Source organism: Mytilus galloprovincialis, chromosome 4, assembly GCF_965363235.1.
Source record: "Mytilus galloprovincialis chromosome 4, xbMytGall1.hap1.1, whole genome shotgun sequence".
Lineage (NCBI taxonomy): Eukaryota > Metazoa > Mollusca > Bivalvia > Mytilida > Mytilidae > Mytilus > Mytilus galloprovincialis.
In genome coordinates this window covers 64,472,660-64,491,689 of record NC_134841.1, presented here as the reverse complement: position 1 = coordinate 64,491,689, position 19,030 = coordinate 64,472,660, and the positions used below count along the sequence as shown (strand labels likewise).

The following is a 19,030-nucleotide window of genomic DNA, read 5'->3' as shown; positions in this document are numbered from 1 at the left end:
AAAACAATTTCTATTTTGTTTAATATGTTACTGAAATGAATCCATCAATATACATTTATTGCTGAATATTGTGACATGAATTATTTGAATTTTAATGCCAGGTATGTTTATATTTTCAGGTAATTATACACATATAGATGTGTGTACCTGTCCAGCCTTTAATTACACAGGAGGTAAATGTCAACCAGGAAGCTACTGCCCCGAGGGATCAGCTGCACCCATTGATTGTACATCAGGATGGTATTGTGATGATTATGAACTTTCAACACCTAAAGGTAAATAATTCATTTGAATTTTTAATGCTATTTTTTCCATTTACAATTTATTGGTTTCCTTAGACAGTTTTTATTTTCCAATAGCTAAAATTCATAACATTTGATTGTTCAGTGCTCAAATTTGATTGAAAATACATAGATATAAAAAAAAAGAAGAAGTTGTGGTATGATTGCCAATTAGACAACTCTCAAGAGTCCAAAATGACACTGTACGGCCTTCAACAATGAGCAAAGTCAATACCGCATAGTCAGCTATAAAAGGTCCCAAAATGGTGATAATAGAATTTATTTTTCACAAGACTGTGATTAACAATAAAATTTGGAAAAAGAAAATGGTCTGTTTGATTCCTTAGTATATTTTCCATATCATAAAAAAGTTAACATGAATAACAATTACTTTTATGATTTAACAGGTTTATGTGATGCTGGCTACTATTGTCCACCTGGTCAGACTGAGGCCAATCCTTCAGCTTTCGAGTGTCCGGCAGGTTATTACTGTCCAGAAGGATCAGCAACATTTACGGCCTGCCCAATCGGAACTTTCTCCAACTCTACAGGAAATACAAATGTAACAGATTGTAAACCATGTACACCAGGTATGAACTTCCAGAAATATATTATCTGGACTATCTGTCATAAAACTTGACTCAATATTGGCAGGACAAAAGGAGTAGGTCCGGTAAGACCCATTTTTGGCCCCAAAATATAGCAGTTTTACAAAATTGTTAAAATGTAAACTTTTATTTATTAATTAAACAGTAGAATGCTTCTGTTACATAAATATGGGCTGTTTTTGACAATACAATGCACATATATCGGGTACAAGCACTATTAAGTCATGCTAAATCACTGAAATCTTCACAATTCTAGCATTTTAGTTAAAGTTTAGACGGTTTTCGTGTAAAACGAAAGTGGCCGCATTCGTGTTCATCCTTAATATTAAAATGTAAGTTGTATTTTATGATTATACATAACATATATAAAGGTTAAGGATGAACACGGATGCGGCCACTTTCATTTTTGACAAAAACCAATTGAAAAGAGGCATTTTTGGGCATATTTGGTAGATTTTTCATATTTGAGCTTGAATCGGATCGTTTTTAATGACAAAATCAGTTAAAATCTTTCACATAAACTAATTGAATCAAATAAAATAGACACTTAAGTGTTTAAAAAGTGGTCAAAATCTTTCGTCAGATGAACCTGAAATTTGAGACCAAAATCGGTCCTTACCGGACCTACTCCTTTGTGCTTGAAACACTAAATACAGTTTTTTTGTTGGTTGATTTGTGAGTCTGAGTACAAAACTTGTGCTTAAAATTTTATGATCACAAGGCCAGATCTGAATTAATAGAAATTTTAAAAAACCTTTACTTGTTATTGGAAATCTCAGGTTTAATATGTAAACAATAGTATGGCTATATTTAAAATATTTATATAAATGAGTTTTATTTCATTCTTTCTTCAAATGCATACTTCCAATTTATACTCACTTTTGGTAATTGAAAAAAATGTAAAATAAATCATCTTTTGTAAATGATTCCCTTTTTTAGACATTCAATTCAAATTAAAGATGTATCCAGTTCCTTAGTCAGCCCTTTGAAGAAAAAAAAAAGATGGCTGCATTTTGTATTTTTTATCAGCTTATCCAGGCTTCGACAATGTTAGGCTTTACATATATGTATTAGTAGTACTGTGGATTCATTTATTTTCGTGGGTACCAATTTTCGTGAATTGAGGAAAACTTGCATATTTCATATTTGTGGATATTTTATTTCTTGGTTTTGCCGAAGTCTGCATATAAGCCTATAGAAAATCTTATTTTTCGTTGAATGTTTTATTTTGTGGTTCACCTGTACCCACGAAAGCCACAAAAATTGGTATCCAACCAATAACATTGACCAAATGTTGATCTCTAGTTTCTTTTTTTATGTCTTTGTGTTGTATGCTTATTGCAGTGTTCTTTATTCATACTTAACATTATAGGTTACTACTGTGATGCCCTGAGTATGGTCTTTGTGTTGTATACTTATTGCAGTGTTCTTTATTCATACTTAACATTATAGGTTACTACTGTGATGCCCTGAGTATGGTCTTTGTGTTGTATACTTATTGCAGTGTTCTTTATTCATACTTAACATTATAGGTTACTACTGTGATGCCCTGAGTATGGTCTTTGTGTTGTTATACTTATTGCAGTGTTCTTTATCCATACTTAACATTATAGGTTACTACTGTGATGCCCTGAGTATGGTCTTTGTGTTGTATACTTATTGCAGTGTTCTTTATTCATACTTAACATTATAGGTTACTACTGTGATGCCCTGAGTATGGTCTTTGTGTTGTATACTTATTGCAGTGTTCTTTATCCATACTTAACATTATAGGTTACTACTGTGATGCCCTGAGTATGGTCTTTGTGTTGTATACTTATTGCAGTGTTCTTTATTCATACTTAACTTTATAGGTTACTACTGTGATGCCCTGAGTATGGTCTTTGTGTTGTATACTTATTGCAGTGTTCTTTATCCATACTTAACATTATAGGTTACTACTGTGATGCCCTGAGTATGGTCTTTGTGTTGTATACTTATTGCAGTGTTCTTTATTCATACTTAACATTATAGGTTACTACTGTGATGCCCTGAGTATGGTCTTTGTGTTGTTATACTTATTGCAGTGTTCTTTATCCATACTTAACGTTATAGGTTACTACTGTGATGCCCTGAGTATGGTCTTTGTGTTGTATACTTATTGCAGTGTTCTTTATCCATACTTAACATTATAGGTTACTACTGTGATGCCCTGAGTATGGTCTTTGTGTTGTATACTTATTGCAGTGTTCTTTATTCATACTTAACTTTATAGGTTACTACTGTGATGCCCTAGGTATGACAAAAGAACAAGGAGAATGTAGTGGTGGCTACTACTGTCCAGAGGGACAAACTACAGCCACTCCAACATATGAATGTCCAGCTGGATCATATTGTCCTCAAGGAAGTCCACAACCCATTATATGCGAGAGAGGTAAATGGTAGTTTTATTATTTGCAGAAGAAAACTATATCTGATTATAATCTCATGGCAAGTAAATATTTAGTCCCCTTGTTGATCAAGCTAGAATTTTGTTCCAATTAAAAAATTAAGGGTAGGGGACTATGTATTGCCATGCAATACTAACAGAATGCTTGTTTAAAATATAATGCGTTAGAAAATAAAATTATCTGAGCAGCATAAAGGGTGATAGTCCTAACAGTTTAGGAATTAGGGGTCAAAAGGGGGCCAATAACAAGCATTTTTCTAGTTTCAAGACAATAACTTGTGTATATGGATTTTGATTGCTCTGAAATTTTATTACAAGTTTCATTGCCTCAAGTAGAAGATTTTTATTATGGCCCTGCAACAAAGTTGTTGGTGCCATATAGTTTTACCCTTGTCCGAAATTCTGTAATTCTGTAATTCTGTAATTCTGTAATTCTGTAATTCCGTAATTCCAAAATTCTGAAATTCCGTAATTCTGTCATTCCGTCATTCCACAACAAACCATTAAACGGAGTTTTTTTCAAAACGCATTTAGATATTGGGCTGATTTTTGGTTTGTGAGTTAACCATGATGAGTTACAGATCTAGTTTAAGTTTCGTTTTGCTTGGCTTATTTTTGCTGAAATTACGGGATTTGGACTTTGATAAATTGTTGAAAATCACAGTTATACAGACTTTTTATATAACCAATTTCATTTATTCTGTTTCAGAAACCTATAATGTGTCAATTTTTTTAATTATTAAAATCCAAATTCGGACCTGTTTACAGCTTGATATTGTGTCCTCTTTTGTTGTCCCAACTGTTCAGGGTTGGACTTCTGCAGTCAAATCCAACTGTGATCTGTGATTGCTAGGTACATTTTTCCTGTGATAATCAACTAGATAATCATTTGAATATTTTTTCTAGGATATTATAACTGGGCTACAACACGACCTACTTGTTTGACTTGTGACATGAGGTTCTACTGTGATCCATGGGAGACAGGAAATATCACTGGCATCACCAGCCTTACACAGATATGTCCATTAGGTCATTATTGTCCTGCAGGAACAGAATATGCCAATCAGTACCCTTGTCCCTCTGGGACATATGGATTTTCTGTTATGTCGTCAACTGTTGGTAAGAAATTTTTCATTTATGAAATATTTTTAGGTATATTTATATGAAAATTGTTTAAATAAGCACAGTAATGTAAAAAAAAAAATGTCCTTTAGGGCATAATTTAAAGGTGATCAGAAATGGATACATTTATATTCAATTTAATGTTTTTTATCAACAGGTAATTGCCGATTATGTGAGCCAGGTAAGTATTGTGAAGACCCAGGACTATCTGATGTACAAGGTGATTGTGCTCCTGGATTTCTGTGTTATGATGGGGCCAATACTTCACAACCTACAGATGGAGTCACTGGTGAATCATGCCCCAAGGGAATGTATTGTGATGGTGGATTAGATGTTGGTAAGACTGAACTTTGATCTCTTAAAATTATATGTTTTATAAAAATTATGTAACTTTCTCATTTTCTGTTAAAAAAAAGGGAACACAGGATGATTAATTGTTGACGTTTTTAATATGATATTATTACATAAGTATTTCTGTATTGGCCTTGTTATTGGTCTGAGGCTTGCTGTATTGGCCTGAGGCGAAGCCGAAGGCCAATACAGAAATACACGTAAAAGTATCTTTATCAATTAACTACAGTGTTACAATATATTTTTAATTTTATTTCACAAGAGTTAAACATTTTTACCTTGAAGTGGAACTATCCAAATCTCAGTTTCTTTTTATAAGATGCAATATCAAATGATCTGGTATTGTTTCCAGATCTGTGTCTTCAGCATTTGCTCATCTGATGAATTTTTCTACCCTTAGCAGTCACTATAAAGTGTTACAACTTAAATTTAGACACAACACGTAAATAGTAATTGGAAAGGTACTGCCAATGCATGTGTTATGCAGAAACAAATTGAATAGATATTTAAAAAAAAAAAAAAAATGTAGGAGTTGAAAATGATACAACTATCCATAATCAAAATGACCAAAGAACGTATATTTGGACAATTAAAGAATGCATATGCCTGGTTTGGGTTTAAAAATAAATGAGTTTACAAAATATTAGAATCGAAAATAAACAGTAAATAGATTTGTACCATTGTGAAATGAGGTCGTCAAGAAATGAACTTTGTGATAATTTACTCGTTCCCCAAACCCGAAATAGTTCTATTGTCTGCTTTCAAAATGCCTTTTAAATGAATGTGACCGTCTTTAGCATGAAATATTATGCCATTCTGAACGTTTCAGCATGTTTATGGCGAGGAGACGAAAACTGTGTCTTCCAAACAACTGTTTACTTTCAGTTTGTGTTCATCGTCATTTTCGATCTAAATTCAAGAGACGTTCCGAAATCCTGTATTGGCCGGACCAGAACTCGGCCAATACAGAAAAAAATCTATATTGGCCAAGTTGTTCTGTATTGGCTGAGTTGACACCTTATATTGCATAGGTAGTTTTCATCATATTAAGTCCAATAACAGTGTAGTTAATATAATAACAACAATTTCAGCACTTTTGACAATTGCATGGTGGGCAGTTTTTATTGTTGGAGGAAACTAGAATTACTGGGTAGAACCATCAACTAACATTAATCATAGTAAAATAAGATTGTATTCAAACACACCTTGCTACTACTAGGATAAAAACACACAACCTGAGTGTTTATGTGCTAGTGATCTTAGTACATAGAAACTATCAATATAGAAATTGATATTTTAAAACATTATTAAAAAAATATATACTTTTTCCAAAAAATCTCCTAAAAATAAAAATAAAGTACAGACAGAAATTTCATTTTGTTTTATTTTAGTTGTAATATCCTGTTCTGTTTATTTTAGGAAAGTCTTGTCCACTTGGAACATTCAACAATGGAACTGGTTTACGGTATGCAAATGAATGTATCCCTTGCACCCCTGGTTATTATTGCCCATCAGCTGGACTGGTGGAGCCAATTGGAGAATGTAATGCTGGTCATTACTGTGAGCTTGCATCTACTGAGGCCAGTCCAGTGGCACAGTCCTATGGTTACAGATGCCCTGTTGGGCACTATTGTCCACAAGGAACACCAACTCCTATTGAATGTCCAAAAGGAACATACCAACCATCTGAAGGTAGGGATCTATGGCAAATGAGAATTTGAGTATATTTTTATTGACAATTTGCCCCAAAATGCCTGTGTTATATAATATTGAAGAGCTTTATTTACTTGTTTTATATTAATTTTCAAGTGATTAGTATTCTTTATACGGATTAATAGAGAAAATTGATTTTATAAAAAAAAAAATAAGTAACTATAATTTTACTGAACTGTAACTTTTATTAGCAAATTTTCATATATATTTTAGGAACATCGTCTTCAGCCCAATGTTTGTCCTGTACGCCAGGCTTCTATTGTGAGCAGGCAGGAAACGACACTGTAACAGGAGAATGTATGGAGGGATATTACTGTATAGGTGGAGCCAGTGTTCCAAATCCAACAAGTATGTACAGTTCAGATATTATGTTTTTTTTTGGCGGGGGTGGGGGGGAGTGGATTTAGTTGACACTTTTAAATTGTTTTAGAAAAAAATGTATTTTTATAAACCAATTTGTATGGATTTCTTTTCCAAAGTTTGTTATTAATATATGATTTGATAGCATAAGAAAGAATGTATTACAGAAATGCTCATAATATATTAGCAATTATTGGATTAGTCTTATTCTTATTATTAAGAATTTAATTAAGAATTATAATATTTGACTTTACTTTGATTGTTCATATTTTTATTTTTTTATATTTCACTTTCAGACAGTACAACAGGAGACATATGTCCAATTGGTAACTTTTGTCCCAACGGATCAAGTTCCCCTACAGCTTGTCTAGATTCTACCTACATGGAGAATGAAGGAGCTGCTGCTTGCCTGAGCTGTCCACAGGGTTACTATTGTACAGCAGGATCACATGCTGACCCTTGTCCACAAGGAAACTACTGTCCACCAGGAACAGGATCTGGATACCTTCCATGTCCTATAGGTGAGACTTTAAGTCCCTTTTCATTTTGTATTTTTGTCCACACAAAGTTGGATCTGGACATAAGTTGTATTCAGAAGAATAAAATTACCATGTGAATATGTGATAAATACTTTTGATTATTTATTTGTCAAATGAATTATATGTTACTGTTTGTAATGCATGCTTATGAAATATATGTTTTACTTTTTAGGAACATTTGGAGCCAGTGACAGACTAACCAATGAAACAGAGTGTACACAATGTTCGGGTGGCCATTACTGTGATGTTCCAGGATTATCTCAGCCAGCTGATGTCTGTCATGCAGGATATTATTGTGTATCAGGTATAATTTAAATATGTTATTATAGGCTATTAACTATTTAGATTGTGGTTCGGATTTATATACAGATTATTCCCCAGGTATATTAAAATTAAATGGTTTTTTTTTTCAATTTTTTTTTTAAAGAAAATTACTATTTTCTATTATTGTTGTATCAGTTCTACCTGTCTTAAGTAAAAAATAGCTGAAATCAATTTCATTTACAGAAAATTTGTCTAAATTTATCTTTTAGCAGTCTTTTTACACATGTTTACTTCATAACTATACAAACCAAGTATGAAAATTTAATGAAAGAAATTAAGACTATTTTTCTAATTATTTTATTCAGGTGTCAACATTGCCACACCAAATTCCATGGTGGCATACCTGGGCACAGGTGACATATGTCCAGCAGGTTATGAATGTCCTTCAAACTCAACTTACCCAGCAGCTTGCTCACCTGGAAAGTATGCTCCCACAGACGGGGAGGACCAATGTCTGGACTGTCCAGCCGGTAAGTTATTTTAGGAATGCAATATATGTTTAAATTACGTTTAGCATACCTAGCTATACTGTGGTCTCAATTTATCTTGTACCAAAATAAATCTACAGGCTCCTATGATCCTGTGAAAACATTAGCCCATACATCTTGAATGATTTGATGTAGCTTTGTAGATTATTTTTTTTATAATCTTACTTGCAGATGTTATATTATCATATTCATATCATTTTCAAGTACAAATGTATTTTCTTTTCTTAAAAAAGTAAAAGTTTATTTCTGAAACTCTTGATGTTGACAATAAAAAAATAGTTTCAATGATTTTTTCTTCCGGCAGGAAAATATTGTGTGAATGCAACAATAACACCAATAGATTGTCCAACTGGTCACTACTGCCCAATAGGAACAGAATTCGATACACAGTACCCATGTCCAGCTGGAACATACTACAACAATACAGGTAATATTACATATAACTCGATGCATTCAGATAACTGAATGGACAATTCATTTGGAATTAATTAAGATACCTGTTTAATTGATGGTCTGAGTAAAAAGGTAGTAGATAAGTCAAAAATGTAATTTAAAGATGTCAATATTTAAAACAAAGAAATACAAATATATTTTTGTTTAAATCTACAACAAAATTCTAGATATATGTCAAAGACAAAAGTAGCGCAGTAAATAATACATTAATAATACTGTAAATTAAAAAATGTTGTGATGTTTTTATTAATGTAAAGAACACAACAGAATAAAGCTTGCAATAATAAAAACTTGGAAAGATAATTTCAGTGGTGATTTTAATTTACAAAAGTTTTTCAATTGCATTATTAAGATCTCACTTTTAGATTAGTAATCAGTGATTTTCAATAATAAATGCTCAAATTAATTTCTGATTTTATAGTACCCAGATTTGCCTTAATGATTATTAAATCCTATATTTCTAGGTGGTGAAACTATGACCGACTGTATGGACTGCCCACCAGGAGAATATTGTGAAGGCCTAGGAAATACACTCACAGATGGCCTGTGTGACCCAGGATTTTACTGTGGTGGTAAATCATACCAAATAAGACCATTTGATACCGGAAATCTTGTCAGCGTCAATGGAACTAATAGGTTGGTTTTTACCATTACATAAACGATATTAATTTTATTACACTTGATGCACAATTCGACAAATAATGTCTCTCAGCAATTCTTGAGGTCAATGACCCTGTATACTATTGTTGAAGTGCTGCTTAAACCAAAAAGTACCTTTAAAAAGCAATATAATTGACAACAGGCTTACTATAAGAATACGAAGGCTTACTATAAGAATATGAAGGCTTACTATAAGAATATGAAGGCTTACTATAAGAATATGAAGGCTTACTATAAGAATATGAAGGCTTACTATAAGAATAATAAGATGTGATATGACTGCCAATTAGACAACACTCCACCAGACATGAAATGACTTAGAAGATGCATTTATAGGTCTCAGTACAGCATTCAATAATGAACAAATTCCATACTGCATACATAGCCAGTTATAAAAGGTCAAAAATGACAAATGTATCAACTGTTATGATAAATTAAGTTACTTTTTATAAAGTAAATATTAACTTATTATCCTATGTTTCTAAAGATGTATGGTTTCTTTGTTACAGTAGTCTATATGCCAATGACACATGTGCTCCACTTTGGGACTGTGTGTGTCCATCATATGCCTTGACATCAGGAGGAATCTGTCCCATGGGATATTACTGTCCCCAGGGATCGTTTAAACCAGTTTCATGTGATGGAGGAAAATATTGTGAAACACCAGGATTACAAACTCCTACAGGTATGAATCATAATGAAGTATATTTATTCTTTTAAATTCTGATTTCCCTTTTCAGTAAAAGTCAAGAGAAAGAAACAACTCTCAAACTGGCAAAAGAATAGGAAAGAAGAAACATAATTGAAAGACTTATTTATTCGTATTATTTTTGGGATACAATTGCTTTCAGCAATCTGTAGACTTATACCATTGGCTCAGGGCCATGCCCTCACGTCAACCGTTTTATTCTAAACATTAAGGAACATCTCAGATTCTTATGATTGTCTTGCTTTAAAAGGTAAAAACAAACAAAGGAATTGAACTTAAACAACTTTCCTATAATGTTCTTTTCATAATCTTCATGTTTGATATTTCCCTTGACTTGTATGTTTTAACAACACGGAAAATCAGAATTAAGCAGTATTTATATTTAGTGTTTTTATAAATTTAGAAACACGTCAGAGGGAATTCCCCAGTTTTGATAAAAATGTGAGAGTTCTCTGAATTCTGATAAATCTATTTCTGTCATATAAGAACTGAAGTGGAGTTTTTCTTATATGACACCGTTATGAAACTGATATTTGATATTGTACTTCCATAAAGAAATAGAGAACCATCTATTGTTTCGAGTTGTCTCCCTTCTGGAAGTAACTTCCTTCAATTCTGAATCAAATACGATACAACACGTCGAGAAAAATTAACTCGTTCTGATGATAAACGTCGTATTATATTAAAAACTATCGCAATTTAAACCGAGGAATGTGTACGGAAAGGAGTCATGACCACTGACCCAAAGGAAATTAAATATTTAAAGGGTAAGGAATGGGGTTCCTCCTAGAATTAACGTAGGAAAATAGGTGATAAGATATGAAGTGAAATACCTTCTCTCACTCTGAGTCTCAGTGACTGCTGTGGAAAGAAAACTTGGAATTGATAGTACAAAAATAAAACACAATAGGCCTTAAAGTACATTGTTTATACACTTGTATCCGGGATTGGCTATTTTGTAACTATTCAGATTACCTTAATTACATTTTACATGTGCAGTTGAATTAGTTGTGAAAATAATATTATCCAGCTACATGTATACATGTGTCAATGAAAACAATGGCAATCATATCCCTCAGAACAATCTGCTCTTTGATTATCAAAATGTTTTTAATTTTAATGTATTGAAATCAGTTAGATTAAACAGAATGAAAATAAATGGAAAGTTCTTAAATCCCTATAATAACATACCTGAAATCTAGATGGCTGAAAGCAGTTTCTTAAAGCTTCATGTATAAAAAACATATTTTGATATATACATAGCAAAAAGTGTATGCTTCTTTGTATTTACCTAGTGTAAGAATAAAACAAATAAAGAAAGCACTCATATTGTAAATTTCATATCCACTCATTTCGAAAAGTCTCAAATTTGTTGATTACTAACCCTATACTTTAAGAACAACATTTTCAAGTCAGAATTATTTCTAAACAGACAAACAATTTTATACTTTTAGGTGATTGTACTGCTGGTTGGTACTGTAATGGAACCAGTGCAACATCAATCCAGTATATATGTCCTACTGGACACTATTGTCCCACGGGAACAGCTATACCTGTTCCATGTCCTGCTGGTACCTTTGCTGCTTTCGAGAACAATGCTGCTGAGTCTGACTGCTTGAACTGTACTGCTGGCCATTACTGTCAAGGTAATTTTATTTAATGTATTTTATTTGATATATTTTTAGTCTAGTATTTAATTACATATTAATACTGTGGACTCATTTTTTCTTGGTTATCAATTTTTCATGAATTGAGGAACACTTGCCTTTTTTGAGGAAATTTAATTTCGTGGTTTTGCCAATCCGTACACTCAAAGCCACTTGCACCAACAAAACCCACAAATTGGTATCCAACGAATTATAATGAATCCACAATATGATGAAGATGAGTATGTGTAGAACTGTATTTACCTGCAGATTATATTTGGAATATTGAAATGGTTTTCCTTTACCATGGAGTGTGAGGTGACTTTTTTTGTATACATTTTTCACACAAGAAAACTTGTTAATGATATTGTTATAAATATTTTTACAGGATTAGGAAATGATGCCCCAACTGGACAATGCACAGCTGGTTATTACTGTCCAGGAGGTCAAGATACTACCACACCATCAGACCTCTTATGCTGGAAAGGACATTATTGTCTCCAAGGCTCAGTCTCGTCAACAATATGTCCTAATGGTACCTACCAATTCAACGACGGAAAAGACTACTGTGACATATGTCCTGCCGGGTACTATTGTGATGCTATATCAGGTGAGAGGTCAAAGTTTAAAAGGAACTCTTTGAAAGGTTAAAAGTTGAAAAGTTTTGCTGGTGATTTTGTTTTACTGTAAATTCAGAAATTATTGCAATCTTTTTATTGTGAAAAATACAACAGGGTTATAATCACAATAATTTAAACTCTTTAAACTTTAAAGATTTTTCTTAATATTGGAAACATTTAAATAGCATTTTAGTCCTGAAATGACTCAATAGCAATAATTTCTGAATTAAATGCAACTCAAAAATTTATCATTATTGAGGGAGATATTACTTTCAGATGCACTTACTTTCTTTCATAAACTATTTTCATTGTATTGGTATTAGTGCTAAATACATTAATTCTATTTCCTTAAATTTTGTTGCATTATGTTAATACATTATTTGATTTTCAGGAAATGTGTCCTATGTAAACGGTAAATTGCATGTTTTTGTAGATTTTTTTTTATATGTTATGAATTGTTTAAACTAATGATAGCACAAAATTTTAGCATCTCACTGTTTCTCAGTATTATTTGACCTTTCATTTTCCACTGAACTTACTTTTCCACTAACCAAACATATCTTTTATATAACCTTTTTATTTTAAAGATGAAACAACTTTTCTTTTATCTGAAATCTTAGGATTTGTAGACCCCTTGCCCATTCTTATCATACAAACTTATCCTGTGTACATTTGGGGCTATGGATATTTATTTTTATCGAATATAAAATCCCATCACTGTTCATATTCACAGTTAAGGAGGTTCGCAGGTATAAGATTTTCAGAAAAAAATTAAACATTTATTTTTCATTACAAATTTCATTATTTACCTTTAGTAGTTGTTACTTTATCATATGGTACAAAAATCATTCCAAAAAATCAATTCGTATTGGCCCCAGGTGACTTTTAAAATGAAGATATCATTGAAGCTCCAAATTATCTCCCTTTGGTGCAAAAATGCCACTTTTTGGCATTAAAATTGAAATATATTTTTTTACTCATCGGTGACCTATATTTTTTGTTTTTGTTTTTGAATAAGCTGTACATAAACTAAATAATTGTAAAATTTAAGCGATTTCTGTCATTTAGTTTCTTTTTAAAGGAGTAGGTCCGATTTTGGCCTCAAATTTCAGGTTAATCTGACGAAAGATTTTGACCACTTTTTAAACACTTAAGTGTCTATTTTATTTGAATTAATTATTTTATGTGAAAGATTTTAACAGATTTAGTCATTAAAAACAACCGATTCAACCTAAAATATGAAAAATCTACCTAATATGCCGAAAAATGTCACTTTTCAGATGGTTTTTGGTAAAAATGAAAGTGGCCGCATCCGTGTTCATCCACAACCTTTATATATGTTATGTATTATCATAAAATACAACTTACATTTCAATATTAAGGATGAACACGAATGCGGCCACTTTCGTTTTACACGAAAACCGTCTAAAATTTAACTAAAATGCTAGAATTATGACGATTTCAGTAAGTTAGCATGACTTAATGGTGCTAGTACCGGATATATGTGCATTGTATTGTCAAAAACAGCCCATATTTATGTAGCAGAAGCATTCTACTGTCCAATAAATAACTAAAGGTTTACATTTTAACAATTTTGTAAAACTGCTATATTTTGGGGCCAAAAAGGGGTCTTACTGAACCTACTCCTTTCTATATTACCGCTTTTTCTCCTATTAGTTCAACAGAAAAAAGAACATTAATAAAAATGTATGCTCCTTTCGAAGGCAGATTGTGAGCGTAAATAACGGTGACCCCATTTTTTTATTTCATTTTTCTACTAAGTATAAGATAAAGTCCATTTATAGAAAAATATAGCGAAATCTTATATTAAATAAAAAATTTGATATAAACCCGCGAGCCCCCTTAAGTATCATTTTGAGTTCCAACAACTGACCTATATTTGGTATTAAAAATAGTCACTATTGGTCTCAGATTTCATTAGTAATCTGCTGCAGTTTAAAAAATTGAAAGAAAAATGTTTTATTTTTTCATTAATAAATTTTTTTAAAAGATAATTGGATATTTATGGCAGATTTTGAATTTTTACTGTTAATTTATTCACTAGCTTTCTAAACCAGGGATGATTTAGGACATGAAATGTTGAATGAACACCTGTCTATAGTTAATTTCTGTATGTTGTATCCCCCCTCCCCTGAGGATGGCATGTTGCATGGAGACCTGTCTAATGTTGTCCCTGTTATTTAGTAACTCTCCCATTAATATATACCCCAAATCTCCTTTTGTTCTAGTTCAATGGGGTTGTATATGCTTCATGTTTGTTTTAACTTGTTTTTATAGATGTTTACTTATAATGTAGTATCTTATTGTATTGCATCATTAATGCTTTAATATATTGTTCATTGTCCCATCTATTTTAGGTTTGATGATAAAATTGCCCTAACTCTTTTTTTTCATGTTGTATTCTGACTGTTCAAGTAACCCTGCATGTTTACAAATACATTTGTTGTATAAAAACTTGACCAGCATGTCTATAATACACGTACAAATTTTTGTGAACCTAATACACTTAAACAAATAGCTTATATTTAAATAAATGTGGACACTGATCAGTGTGGTATATTTAACAAACTGAAGGTATACAAAAAAGTTGTAGCAGAATTCTGTATTTTAGTGTTCTAGTAAGGATAATTATAGGTTTCACATAACATGAGAATCTAATATAAATACTTATGACATTCTTTTGAATTGTTTTAAAAAAGCTATTTCTCTCATGGTGAACATTTTCTTTACGTTAAATTGAAAAGTCTGACTCCTTTATCTAGACTTTTGCACCGACTGACATCATCATTTATTCCAGCATCAAACATTCAGCATCAGATATTTAAAAACTGTTTTTGTACATTCTAAAATGTAATAAGATTTGACAAATTATGAATTTCAGGTGAAAATTGTGAGTGTTATAAAGAAATCACTTATCTCCTCTGCCATGAAGAAAATATACATCGATTAGACCTGAAAGTTACCAATGACCTTACAAATAGCAAATTAAAATGTTGCAATATTGGTTCATTACCTAATCAAAGTAACACCTATTTTTGTTTCCCACTCTGAACTCTGTGATTAGGAAATATCTTTTTAAATATATAATGGACTACAAGAGAATGGTTATTACATTTTAATGGTCAACAAATGTACCAAGCTATTTCTAGTTTACACTACAGAAATAAATATCTTTTAAATAACTTAATTTCCAATAAATTGGTTTTACATTTTCACATTATTTTTTTTAAGGAATGATTGTTTACTTTTCACATGTATTTGTGTCTTAAAAACTTAATCAAACCATGTAACAGTTTCTCAGATACATTATCTAAAGATTCACATATAACAAATTTATAACCATTTGCTTATACAGGTGTGCCTATTGTGAACCCAACACCATGTCCAGCTGGGTACTGGTGTCCTGAAGGTACTATCTCTGGACAAAGCAATCCATGTCCAGTAGGAACATTTGGACCAGATCTTTACTATCCATCCATGGATAACTGTACCCTATGTACAGCTGGATATTATTGTGATGTGGCAGGATTATCTACCCCTGCTGGAGAGTGTTATGGAGGATATTATTGTACAGGTGGCGCTGAATTACCGACACCTGTTAATCACCTTGTAAGCTAAAATTCTTAATCTTTGATCATAATTTTTTATGGACAATTTTTAACATTTATCAAAATATCAATATGGGGGCTTAGTACTTTCTGAATGTTCTTTGGTATAATGAAAAGTCACAGGAATTTTATAAGCCTGTCTGGCATTCTTTTTTTGTATAGTAGATTTGTTAGGCCTCTTTTTATGAAATTTGACACCTGATTCTAAAGAAATCAACAATGAGAGAGGTAGTCAGTTGAAGAGAGTTGTATGAAACAATTTTTACTAACAATTTCAGGTGGATCATTCCAACAACAGTACATACAGTGGTAATGATTTCTGTCCAATGGGATATTATTGTACCAATGGAACAGCCTACCCAACACCTTGTCCGATTGGAACATTCTCCATTAATCTACAAGTCTCACAAGAAAGTGACTGTCAACCATGTCCAAGAGGAAAATACTGTAATGTGGATGCTTACACCAAAAACCCATCTCCACCAAATTGTACAGAAGGGTAAGTATGCTGAAGTTTTGCCCCCACCTCCTTCAAAAAAAATAGGGAATTATCTTTCTAATGTAAATAATGTGATATTTAATTAATAATTTGCTCATGTTCATAAATTATCTTTTTACCTGATATCATAATAAACGATACTGTTTGACCAGAAACTTAATGACAAACACTGACCAGAAAATTTATGACAAATGAAATGTTGTACATATGACATTTCATTACCCACATTTCATTGATGTTGTTAAGACCCATAATGATTTAATGATTTTAGTCATTTCAAGTCAAAGTGAATCAGATGTCATCGTTTTGTTACAGATATGTATGTACTGGAGGAGCCACACAAGCTGTTCCCATCATGCCTGCAGAAGGTTACATCTGTCCCACCGGACATTACTGTATAGAAGGATCATTGTTTGAGTTAGGATGTGACATAGGATACTATCAAGACAGCCAGGGACAAGCTAGCTGTAAAATCTGTCCAGCAGGAAAAATGTGTCCAGAATCTAACATGACCAATCCAGTGGACTGCCAGTCTGGTAGGTTATTTCCAAGCTATTTTATATTTCAGTGTGGTAAATTTGACTTTAAAAGCAAACTGACAATCAGATGAATAAGTCACATGGTGCATGTTTTAAACTATAGAATAATGACAATTATACCAGAACTAATGTTGGAAAGGACTTACCATGAGCCAGTGTTTTGCAGTTTGCACAGAATGCATAATAGAAGAAAACTTTAGGAGTGCAAACCTTGCAAGATAATTGGCATTATCAGAGACCAATTGAAAACCAGTTTAATTAATTTATATGTTTTACATAAATATTTCATTGTATTGTTTGATTGTTTACTGTACAGAAAGTCATAACTAAATTAATCGAGCGAAGTTTCAGAGGTGACAATGATATCTGTATCTATGAATAGCAATGCATAGTTTATAAAATTGATATTTTACAGGATATTATTGTCCAACTGGTGATGTTATTCCTTGTCCAAATGGTACATACAACAACCTTACTGGAATGAGTATGGAGTCTCATTGTGTTGATTGTTCTGTAGGCAAATATTGTGAAGGAGTAGGCAACAGCTATCCTACAGGTAATTTTGAAATATTTTGTAGCCAATTATTGTAAATGGTTAGGCAAGTTTTTATGTGGAATTGTTGGTTCAGTCAGCAGGATGCTATGCGGTCTTTGGGAACAGCTACCATTAAGGTAGGCTTAATGGTTATGCAGGAAATTGAAATGTTTGTGAAGAGTAATTGTTGAAAAATGTTAATTTCATAATAAGTTACATTTTGGATAAAAGATGATAAGTATATGATATTTTCTTTAAGGATTTTGCATCTTTTAGATTTTAAAAGCATGAATCAAAATGTTTCAAGCATATATTTTTGACCTTTTCACACTGCTCCACTAAATTCCTATATCAATCCTTTAAGATGGTTTACTTGTTTTCAGGTGGCTGTGATGCAGGGTATTTCTGTGAAGGTGGTGCTGCCAGTGCTGCCCCCTCACCTACAGGAACATATCCAAACAATGGCCTCTGTCCACCTGGACACTATTGTCCGGCTGGAACAACAATTCAGATCAAATGTCCTGCTGGAACATTCAGGAACTCTACAGGTAATGATAGTCATTTTATAAATGAAACTTTCAATTTGATTGAATTAATTATTGGAATTGTAAAGAAGTGTTTAATAATGGCTCAAAATGGAAATAAATAATCAGATTCTGACTTTAAATTTGTTTTTAACATATTTCTTCACATATATTTTCAGGTGCTGGAGCAGTAGAAGATTGTCTCCCCTGTCCTGGAGGGTACTATTGTGACCAGGAAGCCCAGACAGGACCAACAGGACTTTGTGATGCTGGCTATTACTGTCCTGCTAATGACACCACCATCTCACCAACACCCAGTGGATTGATGTGTCCAGTAGGATACTATTGTCCTCAGGGATCGGCAGAGGCTATCCCTTGTCCACCAGGAGAATTTCAGAGCAATGTAGGACAGTCTACATGTATCCCTTGTCCAGCAGGGTCTTACTGTACAGTTGACCCAGTGACATCAACTCCATCACTGATTGACTGTCCAGCTTATCACTACTGTCCTTCAGGTTTGTATAACCAGGGAACCAGTTATATTTGGGAAATGGTTGATAACTGACATGTAGAAGTCCATTATAACACATGTGCATTCCATGGAAATTTTGTAATACTAGTTCATTTGAGATTTTATTTTATTATGCCCCACCTACAATAGTAGAGGGGCATTATGTTTTCTGGTCTGTGCGTCCGTTCGTCTGTTCGTCCGTCCGTTTGTTCGTTCGTATGCTGTCCCGCTTCAGGTTAAAGTTTTTGGTCAAGGTAGTTTTTGATGAAGCTATAGTCCAATCAACTTGAAACTTAGTACACATGTTACTTATGATATAATCTTTCTAATTTTAAAGCCAAATTAAACTTTTGACCCCAATTTCACAGTCCACTGAACATAGAAAATAAAAGTGCGAGTTTCAGGTTAAAGTTTTTTTGGTCAAGATAGTTTTTGATGAAGCTGAAGTCCAATCAACTTGAAACTTAGTACACATGTTCCCTATGATATGA

The 19,030-nt window shown here is 32.6% G+C and overlaps 1 protein-coding gene across 1 annotated transcript in view; it reads left to right on the top strand.

Annotated features, from left to right (window-relative positions):
* LOC143072694 (uncharacterized) overlaps positions 1–19,030 on the top strand; it is a 92,103-nt gene that overhangs the window by 43,591 nt on the left and 29,482 nt on the right. Inside the window, exons 50-71 of the mRNA XM_076247767.1 lie at positions 120–275; positions 689–871; positions 3,144–3,302; positions 4,224–4,436; positions 4,597–4,776; positions 6,210–6,482; positions 6,717–6,851; positions 7,160–7,384; positions 7,575–7,706; positions 8,032–8,196; positions 8,519–8,641; positions 9,132–9,303; positions 9,837–10,012; positions 11,491–11,682; positions 12,071–12,292; positions 12,694–12,714; positions 15,679–15,932; positions 16,210–16,430; positions 16,746–16,966; positions 17,385–17,525; positions 17,888–18,052; positions 18,208–18,543. Coding sequence (XP_076103882.1) covers positions 120–275; positions 689–871; positions 3,144–3,302; positions 4,224–4,436; positions 4,597–4,776; positions 6,210–6,482; positions 6,717–6,851; positions 7,160–7,384; positions 7,575–7,706; positions 8,032–8,196; positions 8,519–8,641; positions 9,132–9,303; positions 9,837–10,012; positions 11,491–11,682; positions 12,071–12,292; positions 12,694–12,714; positions 15,679–15,932; positions 16,210–16,430; positions 16,746–16,966; positions 17,385–17,525; positions 17,888–18,052; positions 18,208–18,543 — 4,065 coding nt within the window. The remainder of the gene's footprint in view (positions 1–119; positions 276–688; positions 872–3,143; positions 3,303–4,223; positions 4,437–4,596; positions 4,777–6,209; positions 6,483–6,716; positions 6,852–7,159; positions 7,385–7,574; positions 7,707–8,031; positions 8,197–8,518; positions 8,642–9,131; positions 9,304–9,836; positions 10,013–11,490; positions 11,683–12,070; positions 12,293–12,693; positions 12,715–15,678; positions 15,933–16,209; positions 16,431–16,745; positions 16,967–17,384; positions 17,526–17,887; positions 18,053–18,207; positions 18,544–19,030) is intronic.